This window comes from Tamandua tetradactyla, chromosome 5 (assembly GCF_023851605.1).
Source record: "Tamandua tetradactyla isolate mTamTet1 chromosome 5, mTamTet1.pri, whole genome shotgun sequence".
Lineage (NCBI taxonomy): Eukaryota > Metazoa > Chordata > Mammalia > Pilosa > Myrmecophagidae > Tamandua > Tamandua tetradactyla.
Genome location: NC_135331.1, coordinates 32,427,562 through 32,452,155, shown reverse-complemented (window position 1 = coordinate 32,452,155; position 24,594 = coordinate 32,427,562). Strand labels below are relative to the sequence as shown.

At 50.0% G+C, this 24,594-nt stretch overlaps 1 protein-coding gene across 6 annotated transcripts; it reads right to left on the bottom strand.

Annotated features, from left to right (window-relative positions):
• LOC143683974 (SEC14-like protein 4) lies at positions 1-24,086 on the bottom strand. Of its 6 annotated transcripts, none has more exons than XM_077160566.1 (12): positions 23,952-24,086; positions 22,106-22,181; positions 13,415-13,458; positions 13,103-13,162; positions 12,722-12,910; positions 11,231-11,326; positions 10,910-10,970; positions 9,939-10,022; positions 9,551-9,657; positions 9,327-9,466; positions 9,055-9,227; positions 1-1,238 (listed from the first exon to the last, which is right to left on the bottom strand). In XM_077160566.1, coding segments are annotated over exons 1-12 (1,086 nt in total). In that variant the 5' UTR covers positions 24,006-24,086; the 3' UTR covers positions 1-1,236. The 6 variants fall into 6 exon arrangements, with proteins under 6 accessions (XP_077016681.1, XP_077016676.1, XP_077016677.1 ...); XM_077160564.1 differs by lacking the exon at positions 1-1,238 and adding an exon at positions 7,031-7,292; XM_077160565.1 differs by lacking the exon at positions 1-1,238 and adding an exon at positions 7,031-7,292 and having other exon boundaries at positions 9,055-9,224.
• Positions 24,087-24,594: the final 508 nt, after the last annotated feature.

Sequence of the window (24,594 nt, the reverse complement as noted above, 5' to 3'; positions counted from 1 at the left end):
TATTCTGGATATTTCATATAAATGGAACCACACAATATGTGACATTTTGCAACCAGTATTTTTCGTTTGCATAATGTTTTCAGGGTACATCCATGTTGTAGCATGTATCAGGGCTCACTTCTTTTTTATCATAGAATAGTAATCCAATGTATGCATGCACCACATTTTGTTTATCTATTCTTCTATTGATGGACATTTAGGTTGTTTCTACTTCAGGGCTAGTATGAATAATGCTGCTATGAGCATTCACGGACAAGTTTTTGCTTGAACTCCTGCTTTCAGTTCTCTTGGGCACATACGTAGGAATGGAATTTCTGGGTCCTACGGTAATTCTACTTAACTTTTTGAAGATCCACTAAACTCTTTTCCACAGCGCCCGCACTATTTAAAATACCCATCAGCAACGTGTGAGGATTCCAATTTCTCCACATCCTTGTCAACACTTGTTACTTTCCGTTTTCTTTTTCTTGATAATTTTTTGTAGCCATCCCAAGGGTACGGAGTTGTCTCATTGTGGCTGTGATTTGTACTTATCAATTGACTTACAATGTTGAGCATATTTTCAAGGGCTTATTGTCTGTTCATGTATCTTCTTTGGAGAAATGTCTGTTCAAATCCTTTGCCTATTTTTAAAGTGGATTTTTAATATTGAATTGCAAGAGTTCTTTATATATTTAGGGTATGAGACCCTATCAGATACATGATGTGCAAATAATTTCTCCCATTCTATAGGTTGTCTTTTCTTTTTCTTGACAGTGTCTTTTTCTTTTGAAAAAGGATGTCAAGACCATTCGGTGGGGAAAGGACCTCTTTTCAACAAATGGAGTTGGGACAATTGGATATTTGTATGCAAAAGAATGAGTGGACCGCCTCACACCATGCGCAAAAAAAAAAAAAAACAATCTAAATGTCCATCATTTTTAAGAGTTTTATGATTTTGGCTCTTGTATTTAGGTCTTTGATCCATTTTGAGTTTTGCCATTGAATGGTCTCGACATCCTTTTTAAAAATCAATTGAGCACAGATGTGAGTTTATTTGTGGACTCTCAATTCTATTCCAGCGACGTCTAGATGTCTGTCCTTAAGCCAGCATCGCGCTGTCTCGGTTAATGTCTTATAGTAAGTTTTGAAATTGAGACCTTTGGGTCCTCCAACTTTGTTCATCTTTTTCAGGATTGTTTAGGCTAGTCTGGCTTCTTTGCATTTCCATAGGTATTTTAGAATCGGCCTGTCCATTTCTGGAAAAAAAAAAGGAAATAGGAATTTTGATAGTCATTGCATTAGATCTGTAGATTGCTTTGGGTAGTATTGTCATATTACCAATGTCAGATCTTCCAATTCGTGAACACTGAATGGCTTTCCATTTATTTACATCTTTCTTCATTTCTTTCAACAATATTTGTTTTCAGCATACAAGTTTTGAATTATTGAACTATTTTAAATTACCCCAAAGTATTTTATTCTTTTTAACACTGCTGTAAGTAGATTCCTTTTCTTAATTTCAGTTTCAGATTGTTCATTGTTAATGTATAAAAACACAACTGAATTTTTGGTGAAAATTGATCTTGTTTCTTGCAGTGTTGCTGAATTTGTCTAATTATAATAGTTCGTGTGTGTGTGTGTGTGTGTGCATGTGGATTCTTTAGTGATCATCTCCTATAGTGATCAGAAAATAAAATTAAGTATGATAATGATGATGATGATATTTATATTATGATGATAATGGTGTGTGCCATGAAGTGTCAAGACCTGCCAAGAAGAAGTTATTCTTACTCGGGAAAACCCAAAGATCTCAGTGTAGGGAACACAACCTTGTAGTCAATTTCACAGGCCCTCCCCTTTTTCTGACACATGACATTTTATAGAATGTGGTTTTCTATCATGATAGGAGCACAGGGGGAAGACAGCAAAAGATCCTGCAAAGTGGACGAGCCCTTAACTTAGACGCAGTCCAGTCCTGGAGCTGGCATACCCTGCCCCTCTCCCCCCAAAACAACCCCCCCCCCACAATGTCTGGGGGGTCCTTGAGGGCATCAAGTGTCCCAAGTTCTTCATGCCAGACTGCTTTCTGCTTTCAGTGCCTCTTTGGGGGGCCTGGAGTGCCCAAGACTAGTGGGTGGAGGGGGGAAGGTGGGACTGGGTTGACCACCAATGAAACAGCCTAAGCAGCTGTAATCCCTCTTCCAACCCAGAGCAGATGATCCATAAATAGTTCAGAAACATATGGGGCTGAGCCCTGCCCCCTAATGTGCCGTGTGATCTCGAGCCTCGGTTTGCTAAAAACAGTCCCTCCTTCCAGGGCTACTGAGATGGTTGAAAGCGGCTAATAATGTGTCTCACCCACTGCCGGACACACAGTAAATGGTCAGTCATGTTGGCCCTTATGGTTTTCATTGTTATAACCATCATGAGGCCATCCGGGCGACTTCAACACCAGGATGAGGTCGCTGCTACCGATCCCATCCTCTCTGGCTCCTTTTCCCCTGATCTGTGGCTGCCCCCGCCCGGCCCTCTCCTTGGGTCTCCTCCAGGTGCTGAGTCACACCACCAAGCTCTGCCCTCTGGCTGTGCTCCTGCGGTGACCCAACCTCTAGAGGCAGAGGGGCCAGGGGGGCACCTGGCTCCAGAGTCCAACGTCCCAGGCTCAGGTCCCGGCGCCACCCCCAGCAAGTGACTCTGCATCTCTGGGCCTCACTTGCTACCCCCTGTTCAACGGGAATGATTGTGTTGATTTTGCTGGCCTTCCATGAGAAGTAAATAAGGTAGAGTGGTAAGGTCTATGGCAGGTGCTCTGTAAATGGCATCACATTTGCAAGCTTTTATTGAGGGACTGTGGGGCATGCACTGCTGGGCTGGCTGCTGGGGGTAGATAGAAGACAGATAGGAGCCACTGGTGCATCTGCTCCGAGGAGAGTGGAGAAGGGGCCCCAACTCTACCCAGGGCTGGGTGGTGGTGGAGCCCAGGGAAGGCGTCCCCAAGGGGGGCTCCAGGGGCCTTGACAGGTGTGCAGACCACAGTTGGGGCGGGAGTCTCAGGCTGAGGGCACAGCCCGAGCAAAGGCCACCCAGGGAGGCAGGAAGGAGCTTGGTGAGTTGGCGGGAAACGTCAGGCAGGTGGGTGAAGCTGGAATGGAGGTATCGTGGCCAGGACACAGAGGGCCCGAGGGAAATGGGGAGCCAGTGAAGGGCTTATACAGGGAGTATGATGTGAGCAGATTTCATTTCCAGAAGGATTTTCCCGGCTGCTCTGTGGAGCCTGGACAGGAGGGGATAGGAATGGACACAAGGAGACCCAGGGACCTCCTTCCAATAATCCAAGCAAGAGATGGTAGCAATGAGGAGGAAGATGAGTGCAGGGGGTTGGAGAGAGGTGGAAGCGAGCAAGCCAGGACGTGGCCGAGCCAGGATATGAACCGCGGTCCCACCACACTCTGTCCTACAAACAGCCGGGGCCTGGGCAAACTTGGCCCTCAGACCTCGGGACTGGTCTGGATGAATAGGATGCTAAATTTCCTTATTTTATGCTTCCACGGGTGGACGGAGGCATGACCAGTCCAACACTGCCCTCTGGTGGCCACAGGCAGAGGTACCCACGGCTGCCTAAGAGTCTCTCAGCCCCGGCCAGGCCACCTTCTCTCGGGACCCACCAAGTCTGTGCTTCCTTCTTCTCCTCCCCGCCCATCGGGTGTGCTCATTAAGCTCCTGTGCTGTCCGGACAGATGGACCTGAGCTCAAATCTCTCTGTTGTCAGACATGACAAGTCACTTTCTGGCCTGAGCCTGGCTTTCCTCATCCATCACTGGGGATGAAGCTTCCCACTGCCCCGGGGGGTTTGTCAACAAGCAGCTCTGGTGGGGCACACAGTAGGTGTTCAGGAGTGCTGGCGCTGGCACCGTCACATCCTTCCCAGAGGCACAAGGGTCTGAGCAGCTTCCTCCAGCCTCTGGACCGTCTCCCCATCCCGGGAACCCAGCGCCCTCATTCTATCCCACCGTGTGCCCAGCCCCAGGCCAGCCCTCCGTGATGAGGCCACCTGCCCACATCAACCCTCTTCTCCTCTGAGGGATGGGGCGGGGGCGCTGTCAGCAGCTGACCCGGGCACTGACCCCAGCTCTGCCATTAGACATGGAGATGTGAGTCTCTGTTTCCTGACCTGTCAAATGGGCCTGCAATCCCTGTTTGGTTCAGGTTGCATGCAAAGGGGCTCTGCACACTGTGGCGTGTCATGCCATAGAGAGCCGGTGAGGACCTGCTGTTGGCAGCTTGACTATCCCTCAGTCAGGGATTACCTCCTCGGACCTGGGTTCCCTGGCAGATGGGGTGGGGTGGTGATTTGTGGGGGCTGGTGGAACTTTCCCAACTACCTTCAAAATACCCGTGTTGGCCCCTACCCCACCCCTACTTGTTCCTAAAGCTCACCCTACCTCGCCTCTAGACTGTAGGACTTTCCAAGCTGGGAGAAGGGCTGGGAAGGGCAGGCCCCGCCTCCATTCATTCATTCCTTTGGCCAGCAGGTGAGGCCTGGGTCCTCCCAGCCACCTTGTTTTAAGCAAGAGTTTTGATCTGCAGCCCCCCTGCTAAGAATTTGTCACCCTTGCCTGATGAAGAACAAGGATCTGTCTTTGTAACTCAGGTTATAAAATGGCTTTATTGATAACTAATGTCATCAGATAATAGTTATTCAGAAAGAAATAGCCAATATCCGTGAGTCACTAGCACTGCCCCCAAGACCAGCAGAACTCTGCCAGCTTTCCTTGGGCCCTTGAACCTATGACCCACCTGCACCCCATTCATCAGTCTGGAATGCTCGGTGACCTGGCCAACCCCCAGATCCTTCGCTGTCCCCTCAGGGGGCCAACCCCAGGACCTGTACACCTGCACCCGGGAAGACCCAGTAAACCAATGGGGAATGAATGGATGAGCCAACAAACAAAAGCAACTTCAGACAAGCCCGTGCCCTTCTCTGTGTTACTTCCTTTTTATGTGAGGAAGAGGAGGGTATTGAGTCAAGGCAGGGGGATCACCGAGCACGTGTCTCCCACCTTCCCAGGTGGGAAATTCTGCTCTCACCTCTGGAGGGATTCCCCATGCTCACTGCTTAACAACGATGGGCGCCCTGCTGGCTTTAGGACTCCCAGTTGCTGCTGCCCAGCCGGAGAATTTGGGTAAATTCTCTCAGATCAGAGCCTGGGGAAACCCTGAGGCACGGGGCAAAGCTATCTTGACTACCTCCAAGGAAACCAACCAGGTGAGGCTTTGCTGATAGGGGGAAATTGTCTGCGGGGATTAGAAGGGCAAGGGTCAGGGTTCAAGTTCAAGGGCCTCTTGTTTTTTGGCGAGCGGTGGGGGCGGGGGAGGCTGGAAGTGAGACATAATGAGATCCTGCCCTGACTGTAGGCTGTCCCAGGAGAACCTAGAACAGGGTTCAGCCCCGGTCGGCCATGCAGCTCCAGCATTGCTGCATCTGGGGAAGTTTCCAGGACGGTGGCCACACGGTGTGTCAGGATGGAGGCAGCCGTCCTGGGCAGCTGGGAAGCAAGGCTGATCTACGGCACTTGCCCAACAGCCCCAGGTCACCTACTTGGAGCCAACATAGGATTGCTTTTTTTTCCCTTGTCGAATCGATCCACCTCCTTGTTGGACCAGAAGTGTCTCACGGCTCTGGGTTATGTTTTGGGTGTAGAGGTTCAGGGGTTTAATAAGTTTGCTGAGAGCAACAGAGACCCTGTTCAGACGATGTACAGGTGGGAGTAGTCTAAGCTGTGAATGGTGCAGCTGCCCCACCGAGGGGCTGGGAGCCTCCCCACCCAGGACCTCGCACAGCCCACCTGTAAACCCCCACCTTCCCAGTCTCACCTTTTCTCTCCCCTTCAATAGGTCCTGGCTAATCAAGAAGTCTCCTATTTAGTGGAGAAAATGAAATCACAGAATCTGAGAGCAGGGAAGGGCGGGAGTCTGGCTTCTTGCTCTGAAAGCATCTGGGCAGGTGGCATTTGCAAATATTACATCTCTGGGGGAGACCTCGGTAGCCAGGATGCCAATGCTTTGCAGCCAGGACCCCTTTTACAGGGACCATGGATCACTCCCTCCATGTCCCGGGGACATTGCCTGGATGGGTAGCACTTTTTTTGCCCCTGTGAGAAGGGCAGGGCAGAAGGACAAGCAAGGAGAGTAGAGGCAGCGATCCCAGGCTAAGAGGCGAGCCACCTCCGGGCCCAGGTCTTCTGAGCTACAGGTGACCCAGCCAGAGGGCGGGGGCAGTGCTGGGGCCACAGCTGATGGCTTCATTGCCGACTAGAGCCTATCTGGCTCCAGTGCCGTGGCTCCCTTTGTCCCTGCCGGGGCTATCTTTGCTGGGCTGGGTGCACTGGGGTAGGGGTGGAGGGTGGGGTTCAGCCCTTGAAGAAATCATGTGCAGAAGCCATCACTGGCCAGCCACTGGGTCACATGTGGGAGGTTCGCAGCTGACCACCAGCTGCTCCCTTGGCAAGACTCAGAGATGGAGGCAAAGCTTGATGGTTCTCCAGAATGCAAGTCCGAGCCCAGAATGAGCAGCCTGGGTGGGGGGGGGATGACAGCCCTCTGCTTTCGTCCTGGCCATCACTCAGAGCTGGCAAGGACCAAAGCTGAATGATGTATCACCAGGAAAGTCACCAGAGATTCCTTCTCTTCCAGCACAGCTCTAGGTAAGGCCAGGTCCAACCTGTGCATTTCTGGTTCCTCTCCAAAGGTAGCTGGGCAACCTGGAGGGGAACTGGGAACCTCACCCCTGCCCCATCTCTCCACCCAGTTGCCTCCATCTGGCCCTGCCACTCCTTGATGACCCCATTCCAGGCAGAGCATGGTGGCTTCCCTGCCCTCCAGGCCCCTCCATGGGGACACCAGGTATGGGTGAGTCCTGGGCTGGGCAGCCCTTCTCAGGAGGGACACAACGGCAGCTTCTGCAGGAGGAACACTTCCTCAGTGGGGATGAGGTGCCTGCGTCGAATGCCCAGGGTGGCTGCACCCTGGCTGCCCCCCTCCTGCTTGGCCATAATGTTGCGTGGGCACACAACGAGCAGACAGGGCCATGCGAGGCAGGGGCCTCACCATGCCTCTCTTCAGCTTCAAGGGGAGCAAGGAGGAGCTGTGAAAGGGGGGTGGGCAGGGTCTTCACTGTGCTGGAGTGGGTCTTGTCTCCAGGAGACCCTGGATCTTCTCCTCGGCGGCCCTGTCGGGGAGAAGCACCTCCACACTGTAGCTGACCTTCTTGGCGTATATTAGGCTGTAGGTATTGTCGAACCTCAGGACATCTGCAAGGACAGACGGACATCAGGGGGCCCTAGGGGGTGGGCGGTGGGGACTTGGCCCTGGGCCGTGGGTAAGGTTAAGTGTCAACCACTGCCCAGCCCGGAGCCCTTTGCTCACTGCCATCTCCTTGATTGAGGTTTGGGCTAAATAAAGGAATGATAATACCATCCGGCGTGTATTAAGCCCCTTCTCGGTGCCTGGCATTGTATTAACCTTGGGCAGCTCCGCGAGTCCTCAAAGCAGTACCATGAGGAAGGAACAATTATCCCCATTCTATGGATGATGAAACTGAGGCTTAGAGAGGCGATAAGGCTTTCCAACAATCACACAGCAAGGAAGGGAAGGTGCTGGGATTTTCTGATCTGATATTCCAACCCAGAGAAGAGACCCGCTTTACCCCCAGAGAGGGCTGAGCTCCTTAAGACACTTTTTCAACTCAGAGATGGCATTTGCTTCAATGTGAGCTCTGGGACTTAATGTGAACCCTGAAACTTTCTCAGGCCTCCCCCACCCTGCCCCAACTCTCTCTTTCCATAAAGGTGGACTCAGTACGTGTTGACTAAAGGGTTAGCAAAACACTTCTTCCTTCTCCATGGGAAATCAACCTTGGGTTCCCCTTCTCCCAGCTCTGCTCCCTAAATGTTGGTGGTAGTACTAGGTAATGAACAAATTGCATCTGGCTTGGAGGTGGGGGCACTGTGAATGAACACTAGACACTGCAGAAGCATATCTTTGGGCTCCCCAAGCATAGTGGTCCATGCAACTGGGAAATCCCTGCTGGGGCTTCCCAAGCAACTAAGCCCATGGCTGTCATGAGCAATATGGGCTCCTAGGGGTCAGTGTGGCTCCTCCACCCCCTCTCCCCACAGGCTTTCATTCCCCACACTGAGCTCTCCGTGGGAGGTTCCAAGAAGAACCCCAGAATGGTCGTGCAGATCCCTGATGGAGCTACCCATCCAGAATCCTTCTAAGGGAAGACAAAGTCAAGTGCGGCTTGTGTTTTGAGAGTGAACTCCTGGCCGAGAGTGGGCACAGAGGGTATGTGCACTGGGAAACTGAGGTTGCAGAAGGATCCCTACCATGAAAAACTGGAACAAGATTCAACAATTAGACCAGCACCTTCGTACCAGAGATTTCAGAAACAGACCCAAGAACCGCATACGAACAAACTTGGGAAGTTAACGAAGGAGGCATCTCCAATCAGCAGAGAAAGGACGCGCTGCATGCAAAGGGGCTGTCAGCCAATATCTCCCAACAGACTCTAGAATAAATCCCAGATGGAATAAAGATTTTAATATTAGAAGCAAAAGCGGTGAAGTGTTAGAAGAAAGTGTTAAGTGACTGAACAAAATCTTGAAGCAGGAAAGGTCTTCTGAGTGAGAACCCAAAGGAGGGAGCAGACGGGAAAAGTCGACGCTACATCACTGACCCCTGTGACACGGTCCTGCTTTACTTACCTGTCTCTTAGCCTGACAAGGCCGCTATAGGGGGTTCCTGTCAGCCATGCCCATGGCCCCAGGCCCCATGAATGGACTCTCGCTCTACAATGCCCCCCCCACCCTCGTACCCGGATCTGGGGTGGGGTAGGGTGTCAATCATTAGAGCTGAAGACCCCAGAACCAACCCCATGGGTTCTGGGAGCTTATACAGTCCTGCATCCCATCCCAGAGAGCTGGAAATAGAGGGGGAGGTGGGCAAAAGACAGTCGGTGCATTTCTCGGCTGCAAGGAGGGAAACAATTCCAGAAACTCCTGGAGATCTTACAGACGCCCGTCTTGAGGCAGGAGAGGCTGCCGTCCTCGGGCACCAGGTGGGCGTTGTAGCGCTGGCTGGGCAGCACCTCTGTCATCTCGCCCGCCCGCTGCCGCTCCCCCATCTTGGTCTTCAGGAACACCCCAAAACCGATGTCCCCCCCGGCTGATGCAAACTGCCACCTGCTATGGACAGAGTTCCGCTGGTGACCGCTGCCCGGGCTCCGGGGGGGGGGGGGGCGCTCCCGACCGTGCCCACAGGTGTGCAGCGGCCCCCGTGCCCACCTGAGCACGCAGCCCGGGAACAGGATCTCGTTCTCCACCTGCAGGGAGGAGCCGCGGCCCACGGGCGCCGTGTGCTCGTACTGCACCCTCACCTGCTGGCGCAGGTAGTAGGTTTTGGGCACCTCGCCCCCATAGTTGATCTGTTGGGTGAGGGTGAGTGGGCGGGCATGAGACTCCAGCTGAGGGTGGGTGCCCTCACTTCCCGTCCTCTGGGCGCCCCGTACCTTGGTCAGGCATTTGGGGTTGCCATCGGGGTCAGTCATCGTTCCCCCAAACTCCACCGGCAACTGGTCCGGGCTGATGAACTTTGACAGCTCCTGCTTCCAGTTGCCTGTGAGGGAGCAAGACAGGGGTCCCCAGAGGGGTTTGGGGTGGGTGGGGCCCCGACAGAGAGCAGAGGGTGGCTGAGCCCAGGGAGGGGTCCCAATGTGTTCTTGGCTTCCTTCCCTGAGTGTCTACACCTGAGAATATCTGGGAGCCTCATGGGATCACCCAGGGTCCAAGGCCCTGAGTGAAGAGGATGGGACGGGGAGAAAATGGGGCCTTTAGCAGCAGCCTCTGCTTGCCAGGCAGATGTGGATTTGGGCATAGTCAAGACGCCGGGTCACTCACCTCCCAGAATCACGAACTTCCTGCGTGTCTCCTCACTCATGAATGACTTGACCAGGTTGAAGGCCACAGGGAACAGTTTTGGGGCTGAAACACATGGAATGCCCTCAGGAAGCTGGATCAGAGAGGACTTGGGTCTCTAGAGCCACGGCTGTGGGAGTTGGTTAGATTTGGATTCAGCCACTTATTGCTGTGTGACCCTGAACCAGTTATTCACCCTCTCTGAGTCTCAATGATGTTAACTGTAAAGTGGAAGTTAAACAAAACAATCCATGTACAACAACTGGCATGGCACGTGGCTCTCACTAAACAGTTACCTCCTCCCTTAGCCTAGTTGTAATTTGCTGGGGCACAAGCTAGCTTCAGTGTCAGCTTTGCTGATTCCCCCATGGTGCTTTTTCCTTTCCAGGCTCAAGATTTTCTTGGGTGCAGGGACTGGGGGGAGGGCATATGCATTAGATCTCATGTACCACCCTCAATCACTCCAGCTCACCAGGCACTTTCTGTGGGTCAGGCTCTGTTATGCTTTCTCCATGACCTGTCTCATTAAACCTCACAGCTGCCATTACATCCCCATTTGACAGATGAGGCCCACTGAGGTTAAATAGACTTGCCCAGAATCACAGAGCTAGTTACATTTGAACCCAGATCCATCAGACTGCAGATAGCTGGTGTCAATCCTTGCACTTTTATGGCCATTGGAGGCTGGGACCCTTCCTGCCCAAAGTGTGTCCATCAACCAGTGTCCATGAAACCTGCTGCCAGTCCACTCCAGGACAAGCAAAGGAAACCATAGCACCCATTTAGAAATGCCTAACTTATTTGATATTGCTGCAACATATCAGCCCATGATTGGGTGTATTACAAATGTCATCAGTCTGTGCAGGACTGGAATTAAACAAACAAACAAACAACTCGATGGATTACCCACTGTCCCCCTCCTTTCCTTTTCTCTCACCCCAGGAAGCCATTACCTCGCACAACAATTAGACTCTTCAGCGTCTCAGGATAATTTGCTTCCAGGATGGCAAAAAACTGTGGAGTCAAGATGGGCTTGACTGAGGTCATGTTCCCGTACCTCCTGCCCATTGACATTTGATACTGCAAAGAACAAAGTCCCACCCCGTCCTATCTTTCCCACGGACAGGCGCTTCCTTCTCTGGGACTCTTGCAGAGTCATCACTGGCTTGGTTTTCAGGGTCCCTGGAGGGCAGCCCTGGTCTTCCCTGGTGGACCAGATGTGGGCATGGGCAGTGGCTCCCTGTTGGCCTCTGGTCTTGAGCTGCCCACCTTACCTGCTGGTAGACTTCCACAGCTGGCTTCCACAGGTGTTTCAGACTCAGCCCCTCCATGTCAAACACAATGAGCACCGTTTCAATCTTCCTGCCCAGCTGCATGGCACAGAGCAGATATATTGGCCGGGAGAGCCTGGCCAGGGAGACTCAGGAACCCCTCTCACCTTCTTGCCGGATTCCCTGGCAGCCCCCAGCATTTTTCTAAATAGACAGAGCCCGTCTGTTTTAAGGAGACGCCGCAGCTGGGCCCTGGCGTAGCCTGTGGCCCCATGCTGGTATCACACTGTTAACTAGGGTCTGGACTAAGTCAACCATAGAATTTTTGCAGACATCATTCACGACTCATCATTCACGGCAGCGTCCACGCCAGAGCTATGCGGCTGGTTGGCTGGGTGGCCTTGAGTGGGGTTTCAACACCTGTGAGCCTTACTTTCCTCCTCTCTAAAATGGGGATAATTCCAGGCTCTGATAGAAATTGCTGCAAGGATTCAATGAGCCAATGCACACAAGAGCCCAGTGCTGGCACGTGGCTGGTCTCTGGTATATATTAGCATTATATTAGTAGCATCATCACCATAATCATTGGCTCCAGTTGAGAATATTCACAAAGCAGAAGCCACTGTGTCGACCCTATAAAATCAGCCAGCTTGTTGGAGAGACACCCATCTATTCCAAGCAGGCACTATTACACAGGGGACCGTGCAATCCATTTGTGATTGCCACAAATCTCTGTTGAGGGTCTCCTCTCGGTCTGGCCTTGTGCCAGTTCCTGGGGACAGAGGCCCTGCCTTCCTGATGTAAGGTCAGCTTTTAGCTAGATTATCCCACAATGACATAACAGCACCCACCAGGGGAACTTAAGCTCATCTAGATGCTCAGAATCACAAGATCAACACAGGCCACCCCTGTGTCTTGGATTCACACAGAAGAATATGGGCCAGGAAATAGCAAGGTGGTGTCAGGGGCCAGCTCAGGTGCAAGGAGAAGAGATCCCCAAAGACGGGAACAGGGTCCTTCTTGGCTCAGAAGTCCCACAGCTCACAAGACTCAATTTTTTTTTGTAGCAACTCCTGGGGTCCCCACAAGGGCCATGCTGAGTTTCAGGGGTCACAGCTCGCAAGGGTGCCTGAGCAGGTGTTTACTGCATGCTGTCTCCCATCCAAGAGGCATCTTTTCCAGAAGCCAAGCTGACTGTGCAGTCAAGCAAATTCCCAAGCAGGACACATCTTTTCCAGCACCAAAGGTGACCTCCCACGGTGACGAGTTCCAGGGGACAGAGCTAGAGCATTGACGGCACCCAAGGTCAGCATCTCAGGTAGAAAGGTAAAGGGTTTTGGTGCCCTTGACTCAAGCCAGCAGAGATGCTCATGGGTGGACGATGGGGGGAGAAGCCACACGTCCCAGCAGAGCCCCGAGTGCTGAGGGCTGAGAAAGAGGTGGACGCAGCTGTGGCCACCACCTCCTGCCACCACCCCCTACCCCGTCCCTCACCTTCTCACTCTGCAGCTCACACTCCTGCAGGAGCAGCTCGCAGGCCCGGACGCGCTTCCGAATGAGCTCCTGCTTCGAGGCTGACAGGAGGAGGCCCTTGGGATCGAGGGTCCCGATGATGTCGAACCACACGGGGCAACCTTCATAGTCATAGCCGCATAGACCCCCCGAATCATACAGCTGGATCACCTGGGTGCATGGGGAAAGCTCCTGACGCAAACCCAGCCCACCAGGCCACGCCCACATTCCATGGGGGGGGAGCATGGGAACTGAGGGGGGGGCGTGGGGGAGCGTGGGAATTGAGGGGGTGGACGTGGGGGAGTGTGGGAACTGAGTGGAAGACGTGGGGGGGCATCAGATTGACGCCTGCTTGGGGCTCACCTCTGAGGGCTGCCACTTGAGAATGTTGTCCAGGTCCTGTTGTTTCCGGAACTCCAGGTGCTGCCGAGGTAAGGGAGGCAGCTAATGCCTCCGTGGAGGGCTGGGGATGCTGGGCTGGGTCCCGACAGAGAACAACAGGGCAGGCGATAGGAAAGGGGACAGAGGGAGCCACGGGTCTGGAGAGGACAGGAGCGAGGGGAAGAAGGAAGAAGAAACAGGAGAACAGAAGAGGGCAAGTAACCCCGCCCTTGGTGGCTAATGGCGGGTTGTGGGGTACAGGGGTTCAGGGTGCACAGGGGAAGGGACATTTACCTTCCGGAACATGTCCTCAGACTTCTGCATGTCAAATTCTCGAGCTGCAAGAAGAAGCCGAGGTAAGAGGAAGCTTGAGACAAGATCTAGGATGGGCTGTTCCCTGACAGCACATTAGCATATGGTCAGCAGAGCTGGGAGGTACCCCGACCTCTTCCTGACACCCCAAGTACTGAATTCCTCTGTGGGGTCTGGAAATTGTTATTATTATTTTATTTTGGGGGTGCATGGTCCAGGAATCGAACCCAGGTCTCCCGCATGAAAGGCAAATATTCTACCACTGAACCACCTATGCACCCTGGGAATTATTTTTAATAGCAAGGATCTTTAGTCTTTTGGAGGATTGTGGAGTCATTTTGATTTTTGAGCCTTCGTAAACTTAGTTCAAGAGACTGCCGGAGCCTGTAATTGATGATACCCAGGAGCAGAGATCCCCTCGGGTCCAGAGGTGGCAAATACAGGCTTTGGAGTCAGACGGACTTAGGCTTAAATTTTATTTTTGTCCTTCTATTTGCTGTGTGACTTTGGGTAAGCCACATACCTTCTCTGAGCCTTGAATTTTAGTCTATTAAACAGGGATAATATATAATATCCTCTTCAGAGTTGTTCAAAAGATGGCATGAAATAAAGTACATAGAATGCATTGCACAGTACCTCGTTCACAATAAGTTCTTAATAAACAGTAGCGATCTATTGTGAGTACTTACTTTTAAGAAATAAAAACATTTTAATGGAAAAATGTGATTCTGTATTTTAGAAATGATGCGACCATTGGTTTTGACATGGTCATTGAGGAATTAATCCAGTGTCAGAGATTTTCAAAAGGAAGGGCTCTGGGACATTATCCAGGTCTCCTCTGCACTTGATCATGAGCCATCTCCACAAAACCTACCCAGAGTTCGCAGCTCCACCTTGCACACCTCCTGTGATGGGGAGATCACTACCTCAGCCGACAGCTTGTTCCATTTTCCCACCAGCCTCCATGGAGCCCAAATCTGCCCCACAAGGATTCTAGTCCCAGTGCCAGAGGTCAAAGGGAATACACATACCTACCTATCCATGTGGCAATTCTGCAAATATTTGAAGACAAGCCATCAAGCCTACCCACCCCATCTTTTGCTCCAGTCTAAGCATTCATTAAAATCATCTTCTTTCCAATAGAACATTCCGTGATAATGGAATGTTATTTTCATATCCGAGTCACTCGAGGCAATTGCCAGTAACTGCCTGTGGCTACTTAGCGCTTGAATTTACAGCTCATGGGACTGAGGACCTGACATTGTAATTTAATTTAATTTCAGTTTCATTTGCTAAATCTGACTAGTGGCTACTAAACAAGACAGAGTAGTAGTATAGACCTCACGGATTTTAAGATTTCTGCCCTAGAGAGTTATGTGTTCTAGGTCAGATCCCTGGGTATTTTATAGGTTTTGTGGCTATTTTAAATGGTGTCTTGTTTTTCATTGCATTTTATAATTGGATATTGCTGTCATAGAGAAAATGCTCCTGATTTTTAATCAGGAGATTTTGCTGAACTTTCTCTTTAGTGCTAGAGTTTTTGCGTTGATCCTTTTGGGTTTTCAAGGAAGATAAGTCAATCATCTGGAAATATATTTATTTTCTCACTTCAAAGTAATTTAATTCGAGTGTCAGAGAAGGAATCATCGTGAACTCCTAATAATATTGAGAACTGAATAGCAATAACACCAGCACATATCTTTACTTGAGATTATACATAAAATGGCAAGTTAAAGGGAAATCAATAGATTAAGATGTCAATATTAGAAATAATGAGCTTTAGGTAATAATGAAGGAAAAGCAAGGTAGCGAACAGTAAAAATAATTGCAAAGCCTAATGAAATAGAGAACAAAGAAACATTGGATGTGGATTTAGCTTTGGCCTCTGTTGTTAGAAAATTGGGAGCTCAGCAGTAGCAGTTGCCAAAACATCTTTGGGAGCTGTACTAATAAATGGTTGTAATGCAGGACGTTTATTTGGTAGGTGGAGGGAAAACAAGCAGTGAAATAGGAAAGTGATCCAGGGAAAGGAAGGCAGCCCAGAGGGGTGAGTTATTATGGCCAGCTACCATAACAGCATCTAGAGATTAACTCTGGGGGTATTTCTTAGAAGTGTAAAACAACTCCAAATAGTCCCACCTTAATTGCGATACAGCTGCAATATTTATCCACCAAGTCCCGTGAGTCTTTAGTTAAGTATGTTCCCAGGTGACATCAATTTTCAGTCAATTGTGGTCTGATGTGTGTATGAGAAGAACAGCCAAGGGAAAAAATGCTCAGACACAGATGCTGATATTGGCAGTTTGAAGTCATCAATATGCATTGAAAAAGCAGGGCCCACACATATTGGTGGGACATCAGCAGCCACCGCTATAGCCTTGTTTTCTGTCATGGTAACAATTTTATATTTAGACCCATTGAGCAAGCATCAGAAGACTGAAGAAGGGAGTGAAATCTCACATTCCCCAAACAAGTTATGAAGTCTACTTGCTTATTGAGAATCTTCTCTAGTAATAAATACCTCCTGATGGCATTTAGGTAGGACATAAATACGTCCAGTCTAAGAGGACCATCCGTGTACTTCTTTAGACCACTTGGTCACCAAATTTCCTATCCGGATCTTTACAAGTTCCTCACCAGTCAGCCAAGTCATTAGCAACTGCCAATGAATTAGGGTAATGCACACTGCGGGCAATCATTATTTCCATGTAAAGGAGACAACCAGACATGTCATGCAAAGATCCGCTCATTGGGAATCCACTCTTTTTCAACTAGCCGTGAGCGTGGGCACAAATCAGCAACAATTTACATCTGACGAATGCTAGCAAAACACGCAAATCTGTCCATAAAATAGGCTTGCCATTTTTCCTCCTCTTTAACAGGTCATAAGAAATTTCTCATGAATTGTGGGTTGAGGGAGAGGCAGTGAAGCAATGGGACAAGGTCCCATGGGAAGCTCTGTCTGTTGATGCCGTTTCCTGGTACCTACCAGACTTAATTGGGTACTGTTCTGTCTTAGTTTCCCAAGACTGTTATGACAAATACAACACAACAGGTACGTTTAAGTAACAAGAATTTATTGTCTTTTGGTTTGAGAGATTAGCAATGCAAAATCAAGATCCCAAATGGGCCATGCTTTCTCCTGAAGTTTGCAGCATTCAAATGCTGGCTTGCTGCAGTCCCTGGGATTCTTTGGCTTGTATGTCTGCCTTTATCACGTGGTGATGCCCTCACTGGTCTGCCCCTGTGACTTTCTCTTACCTCTGCCTTCTGAATTCTTCGGATTCGTTATGCCTGAATTTCCCCTCTTTATAAGGCCTCCAGTCATATGGTTTGAGCCCATCTGATTCCATTTGGCCTCATTCAAAATAGAATCTTCAAATATCTATTCACAAATGAGTCCATAACTTAGCTAATAATAGCATCTTCAAAGGTGCTATTTAAAAAGTACAAACGAGTTCACACCCACTGGAACATGGATTAAGACTTGAACATATCATTTCTGGGGTACATGATATAATCTCCAACAGTTTCCTCTATAAAATTTCTACTTTTTGGTGAAGTGCTGCAATGCTTGTTAAATTGTGTTATTCTAGGAATCAAATAACACACATTTCATGATGATAAATTTGGCTAAAATAGTTAATTGGTGTCCAATGATCAGGTGTCCGGTCTTCAGTGGTCCATCCACAGGGCTGCTTTCACATGGAGAATGTGTTGCCTGAAAAGGCAAAGGATTGATGGATTGATGGATTTGTTGATTCAGGTTGATTCACCACAATCAGTTTAAATGGTGTGGTAGTTAGGTTCAGATGTCAACTTGGCCAGGTGAAGGCACCTAGTTCTGTGGCGGTGGACATGAGCCAATGGTATGTGAACCTCATATGTTGCTCATTACATCTGCAGTCAGCTAAGAGGCATGCCTGCTGTAATGAATGATGTTTGATTTAATTGGCTGGTGCTTAAATGAGAGAACTCAACAGCACAGCCAAGCAGCTCAGCATACCTTATCTCAGCACTCGCAGCTCAGCCCAGGCCTTTGGAAATGCAGAAAGGAATCACCCCGGGGAAAGCTGTTGGAACCCAGAGGCCTGGAGAGAAGGCCAGCAGAGACCATCCTGTGCCTTCCCATGTAAGAAAGGACTGCGGTTGAAAGCTGCCTTTCCTCTGAAGAACTATACATTAACTATATAAATCCCCTTTTATTGAAAGCCAATCCATCTCTGGTGTGTTGTATTCCGGCAGCTAGCAAACTAGAACACATGGTTTCTCTCAAAACCTTTTCATTGCAAAAGTTGAAGAATGATAATCTGGCTGGAAAGTTGAGGTTCGAACATACAGGTGAGAGTTTTGGGGTGATATGTCTTTTCTATGCTGTCATTTTCTGCTCAGAGCTATAATGACCGTTGCCAACTTCAGACGGCTGCCTCATGAACTGCAGGATGCTACTTTCCTTGTGGTCTCAAAAAAAAAATCATCTGAAAATCTTTTAATGCTCCTCTTCTAATCTTTATGTCACTTATTTTTTCTTTCCTGATAACAGTGACCAAGGTCTCTACTTCTTTGATTAAACAGTAGCATGAATTGAAGTCATCTTTGCCTTGTTCCTGATGATCAAAAAGGAAATGCACCTAAAATTCCTCCATAACATTTGTTAAAGGTTTTTTTGGCCAGATAACCAATATTAAGCAAGGAAATTCCTTTCTACTCCTAGTTTGGTTATATTTTTGTTTTGTCTTATCATAAATAGGATTTTAACCTTTTCCAATGGTTTTTTTCTGCATTGAAATAGTCGCACAATTTTTCCTTTTTTTTTTTGCATGGACAGGTACCAGGAATCGAACCGGGGTCCCTGGCATGGCAGGCGAGAACTCTGCCACTGAATCACCATTGCACCGCCCCACAATTTCTCCTTTTTAACTCTACTAATGGGTTAAATAACACTGATAGATTTTTGGATGTCGAAATAATCTTGCATGCCAGAGAAACTCTCTTTGACCATGCTGTTTAATTTTAATCCATATTGGATTCTGTCTCGTAATATTTAATTTAGACTTCTTATTGTTCACATTAATAAGTGAAATGGACATAGGCTGTGTGTTAGTTAGATTCAGTTGTCAACTTGGCCAGGTGAGCATACCTAGTTCTGTTGCTGCAGACACAAGCCAATGGTATGTGAACTTCATCTGTTGCTAATTACATCTGCAGTCGGCTAGGAGGCGTGTCTGCTGCAATGAGCGACGTTTGACTTAATTGGCTGGTGCTTAAATGAGAGAACGCAATGTAGCACAGCCTAGCAGCTCGGCATTCCTCATCTCAGCACTCGCAGCTCAGCCCAGGCCTTTGGAGATGCAGAAAGAAGTCATCCCAGGGAAAGTTGTTGGAACCCAGGGGCCTGGAGAGAATACCAGCAGAGACCATCTTGTGCCTTCCACGTAAGAAAGAACCTCAGTGGAAAGTTAGCTGCCTTTCCTCTGAAGAACCAACAAAATAAATCCCCTTTTATTGAAAGCCAATCCATCTCTGGTGTGTTGCATTCCGGCAGCTAGCAAACTAGAACAGGCTGTTCTTCTCTTTTCTCAATCTAGCTTTGGAATCAAATTACTCATGCCTCATAAGGTAACTTTCACATATTCTAAAACAACTCAACAATATGCATAAGATAAGAATTAACTGGTCTTTAAAAACTTTGGAGGAATTTCCCCTCTAATGCCATGGGGAGGGGTGGTGGTTCCTAAGATTTTGAAAGAGGGGACTATCATTTCAGTTTCTTTAATAGATATTCATCTATTGAGTTTTTCTATTTTTCCTTGCATGGATTTGGGCATTTTGTATTTTTCTATGAAGGCATCTTCGTAGAAACATTTCAGTGTTCAAATGCATTAGTTCATAATCATTCAAAATATCCTTTTATTGTTGTTGTAGCCTCTACAACAATTAAAAGGATAAATAAACTAGACTAAAATAAGATCTCCTCTTATAGAGGAGACCTTTCCATTGGGATCCAGAGTGTAGTGTCTTGTCCCTATACGCAGCGGTTTGAGCCCTTTGATGGGTCCCCGTAAGTGTTTCAGCAGCACTTACTATGTGCCAAGATGGGGGCGCGAGGCAAAGGTGGCACCCGAGGGGGAGAGATGGAATCCAATCATTGGATGGAGATAAAGGGCTTCAGAGAGGGGTCGGGGAAGGTTTCCCTTCACCCAGCCTGAGCGAGGGGCCTCCCTGTGCCTTGGTACCAGCTGGGGCTCCCGTCCCCACCCCACCCCGCCCCCTTTGCCTACATCTAGGGGTTAGTAAGGCAGGGAGTGGTGCAAGTTGATTTGCAGGAAGGGGCAGTTATCAAGAGTGCCAGCTCCCTCTCAGCTTCAGATCGTTCTCCTTCCCCGTGACCCATCTGCCTACCATATCCATGTCCTCACTCCTTTACAGGCCCCTTAAAAACTGGTCTTCAAATGCTGCTCCCTTCAAATAAAAAAAAAGGGTGCACAGGTGGTTCAATGGTAGAATGCTTGCCTTCCATGCAAGAGACCCGGGTTCGATTCCTGCTCCATGCACCGCCACCTACCCCCCCCCCCCAAAAAAAAAGACTTCTAGTAAATATCCCCAAAAACTCCAAGGAAGAAGCATGGACAGATGCTGTCTCAAGGGGCTTCAACCCCCCTTCTCTGGCCCAGGCTGGGGGTGGGGTGGGGGGTGGAGTGACACATTCCCTTGTTTGAAACTATCATAGGCAAAGGGAGCCTGAGACAGGACGGCATAATGCAGTGTGGCTTCCTCGATGGGATTCTGGAACAGGAAAACTCAGGAATCTGAATCAAGTATGAGCTTCCGTGAATAATAATGCATCAATATCGGTTCATCAATTGTAATGAATGTACCACACTAATGTAAGATCATAACGATGGGGAAACCAGGAGCTGGGTATCTGGGGACTTTCTGCACTATCGTCACAATTTTTCTGAAAAACTAAAACTGTTCTAAAATAACCCACAAAGTTTGTAAATATGATACTTAAAAAAAATAGTTGGATGGATTGTATGGTATGTGAATATGCTTCACTGAAATTGCATTAAAAATAAAACTGTTTAGAACAGATCTGAAGGGAGGTGTTACCCCTGGGGTGGGGTTTTCTTCCACGCTCACTCACAGCTCGCTGAAGGTAGGGACTGATATTGTACCCATTATACAGAAGAGGAAAGTGAGGCTGAGAGACAGCGAATGATTTGCCGTTAATACCAGGGAGCAGTGGGATTCAGTCAGAAGTCTGCCCCATTCCAAGGCCTGCATTTTTAGCCTTATATCATGCATGCATCTTCTGGGCTGTTATTTTTTGGGGGGGTGGGGTGGGTGGTGCATGATCCAGGAATCGAACCTGGGTCTCCCGCATGGAAGGTGACCATTCTACCACTGAACTGCCTGTGCACCCTGGGCTGGTTTTTTGACTTCTCTCCTGTCTCAAGTTCAAAATCCATTGCATGGGTGTAACCATTGCCCTCCCCCCTACGTGGGATATGACATGCAAAGATGATAGTCGCCCTGCTGGCGTGGGAGATGACTCCCAGCGATGAGCCTGGCTCTGGCACTGTGGGCTCACCAATGCCATCCTGACCAAAAGGGGGAAAAGAAGTATAATTAATATAGTATCAGTGGTTGAGAGAGTTCAAACAGAGTCAAGAGGTTACTCTGGAGGTCATTCTTAGGCAAGTTTCAGTTAGACATTGCTACCTGGCATAACTGGCCAAACCCCAACCAAAACCATTCCTGCCAATCCTAAAGAATACCAAGGGCATTACATAGGATTCTACAAAGGTTCTATGCACTAGAGTAACTTTCCAGAAACCTACAACCTCCAGATGGGTTCCTAGGCCAGATAAGTCCTGAAACCCAGAGGAGCAAGCCTCTCTGAGAGCATCAACTAATTCTATCCCCCCATCCCATATTGTTGACATGAAAAAGTTCCCAACATGTGGGCTCACCAATGCCATCCTGACAAACATGAAAAAGTTAGACTGGGCATAACCCAAATATCCTAAAGAGTAGGGGAAAGATCAAAGTGATGCCGAACTCTGAAATCTGTTGTACAACTAATTGTTGCAATTTACTTTGAAATTTATTGCTTTTTTTGTACACATGTTATTTGCTGCAATAAAAAAAAAAGTTAAAAAAAAGTTATTGCACGAGGTATAAGTTGAAATGATGTTTTCCCTAAGCCTGGGGGTGGCTTCTGTTATTTATTTTTCAGACTGCTGCTGCAATTCCTAGAAGAAACCCTTTCGATGTTTTTAATGAATGCACTTCCTTAGGTGCTTGCTGGGTTCCAGGTTCCCTAAGGGGAAGACAAAGTCCCTATCTTCAAGGAACTAGAGATGGAGCCAAAAGCAAGGATTGCCATTCCCAGGGATGGGCCTTAACTCTTCCCAAACCCTGACCTTGTGCTCACCGACGCCAGGTCCCACACCCTCATCCCCACTCTGCAGATGGACAAACCGAGGCTCCGAGCTTTTTGAGCCATGCTAAGGTACAGCGGAGCTCAGATCCTAGCCTCGAGCTTGGCTGATACCAGAGGCCATGCTCTTCGGTCTACAGTGCTGCTTCCTAAAGGCTTCCCCGCCAGTCTCAGGCACCCCCCTTCCCCTCCCTCTCTCTCTGCCTCCACCCCCAACCCGAGCTCACCTCGCAGCCAGCGCAGGAGGAAGTAGTCATCAGCCTTGGGCAGGGTGGGCAGGAGGTCCTGGAGGTTCTCCCGGAACTGGGGTTGGGGAGGTGGTGGTCAGATCGCACCCCAGGTCCTCCTGGGTCCCCAACCCTCTTCCCAACCCTTCCCATCGCACAGGCTGCCAGTCATTCCTGCCTGGGACCCTGCAGTGTGGGGACCACACATTCAGCAGCAGCCACCTTGGGCCATTTGGCCTCCTGATGATGGGCACCCTTCCCCCCAACCCCGGCCACATGGAAGGAAGGGGTAGATCCTTTCCAAACTTTGGTCATACCCCATGCCCCAAGACTCTCATTCCATAGGTGTCAGGCGGGGTCCTGGTGTCCCTATTTCTACAAAGTTCCTTGCGTGGTTCTGATACTGCATCTTGGAGGTTCCAGATTAGGCAGGAGGCTACTTAACCCCTCTAGGCTCCAGTTCCCACATCTGTGAAATGGGTACAATGAATCTGTGCACATGACACGCTTAGGACTGAGCCTGACCCCCAGTAGGTGTAGACTAATGAGTTCACCCAGCTGACGTGGAATGAGGGAAGCCCTGGAGGAATGGGGTCTTTGTGTAAATGTTAGCAGGGAGGGGCTGAAGAGGAAGTCCAGGATGCCCTACTGGGGCATTTGTTGGGGGGAAAAAATAAGAATGAACTCTTTTTACATTGTTTGAAGGTCTTTGGTCCACAGGCTTCTCCATCATAATTCACCACTGAAGGCCACAGACTATTCTTTAACCATTGTGGGGTCCCTTACGTGCCTGGTTCTGGGGTGTTCCTAAGGCTGACACCAGATGGGAGGGACGTGATTTGCCAGGGCACCCCCTCTCCTTCACCAAGGGCACCTCTCCTTCACTTAGCACCCTTCCTCCATCTGGGGACCCTTCCATAATCTGAAAACACCTATTCTTCACTGGGGACCCCTCCTCGCCCAGAGACCCCTCTCCTTTACCCAGGGATTTACCCCGTGACCCTTCAACCAAGGACACAGTCCCTCACCTGCCAACCCACTCCTTCATGCAAGGGCCCCTCTTTTATCTGGGGACCCCTCTCTGCTTCAGTTGGGAGTTCACCTGGGGACCGTTCTCCAGGGCAGGAGCCTCCAAAGTAAATCCTTTCCCACAAGTCTTAATCTGAGAGCTGGGGCTGTGAGCACACCCCCCTCCCCCCACCCCGAACCCCAAAATCAATTCCCAGGTCCCAGCCACCTGCAGACCGCAGCGCTGCTACATCACCCCTTCCCCGTGACTGTGACACTCTCAGGTGGGCTCTGCAGGACTTTCTTGAAATCACACACACACACACACACACACACACAAACCATCAAAAAAATTCTCCATTTCCCTTTAATGAAAAAAAATCAATGATAAGGCCAAGACCTGGGCTCTGAGGAATTTTCCACACAGAAACCAAACAAACAAATGTGCTGCAATCTGGGCAGGAGATGTGGGACTCTGCCCAAGGCGGCCTCAGCGGCCTCCCAGTCCCACCCCCCCACCTCTCCCCTCCCACCGCCCCTCCCCCCCTCCCACCGCCCCCCCCCCCAGGACCCGGCAAGGGGCCACAGTCCAGCTCTCCCATAGGGAAGGGCACTGCTGCAGGGATGGGGTCAGGGTGGGGGCTGGATTGGCCATAAGTGGTCCGGGGCTGCAGCAGGGCACTCAGGGATGCTCAGCCACCGCGACCTGGAGACACAACAGAGACGCTCTCCGTTGTGCTCTTCCGGGCGGTAAAAGGGGGTCTCCAGCCCGGCTGGGTTGCTCCGGCCCCTCCCCGAGCCCGTCCCCAAACCCCCCGGCTCGTGACGCCGCCCTCACCCTGGCCAGCGCCTCCTGCTGCTCCGAGCTCAGGTCCCCGACTCGGCCGCTCATGGGAGCAAGGGTGCGGGCCGCTCTCTGCTGTCCCCCACCCGCGGTGCCCCGGCCTCGGCCTCGGCGCCACCTGGTTTTGGCTGCTGTTGGTCCCGCCTCCGCTGGGGAGGGATTTTTGTCGCGGTCGCCGAGCCACACCCTACCCGGGGATTGGAAGCTGACACGCTTCCCTACTGCCCCACCCCCCACCCCACCCCACCTGGGGATCCCGGAGTCTCAGGCAGCGGGCGCCCCCACCCCCCACCCACCCACCTCCAGGCCGTATCCCTCCCCCAAGCGTTCCTACCCGTTCCCACACATCCCGGGTGACAGGGAGGGCAGGACATAAAGGACAGGCGGACACCGCATTGAGATCTTCAGAGCCCCAAAGGAGAACACCTTATAAACCCAGCTCAGTCCTCTGGGGAGTCCCTGGGTCTTTCTGCCCAGGGCGTCCCCAGAACCCCTCCCCTGGCCTTGAACACAGGCTGCACCCTGCCCTGCTCTCTGGCTGCACCCTTATGTGCAAAACGGTTCCAGCCTCCAAGAGCTGCTGAGGGTTCCATCGGGTGATGCATCCGGGGTTAGCAGAGCACCTGACTGCACACTC

What these genes read in the sequence shown, in the direction of transcription:
- LOC143683974 (XM_077160561.1), bottom strand. Translation starts at nt 24,005, where the DNA reads ATGAGCGGCCGAGTCGGGGACCTGAGCTCGGAGCAGCAGGAGGCGCTG. An exon ending in GTGAGCTGCAGAGTGAGAAG is followed by an intron (nt 11,327 to 12,721) that starts GTGAGGGACGGG and finishes TGTGCCATGCAG; the next exon opens with CTGGGCAGGAAGATTGAAAC. An exon ending in GAAGTTCGTGATTCTGGGAG is followed by an intron (nt 9,658 to 9,938) that starts GTGAGTGACCCG and finishes GCTCCCTCACAG; the next exon opens with GCAACTGGAAGCAGGAGCTG.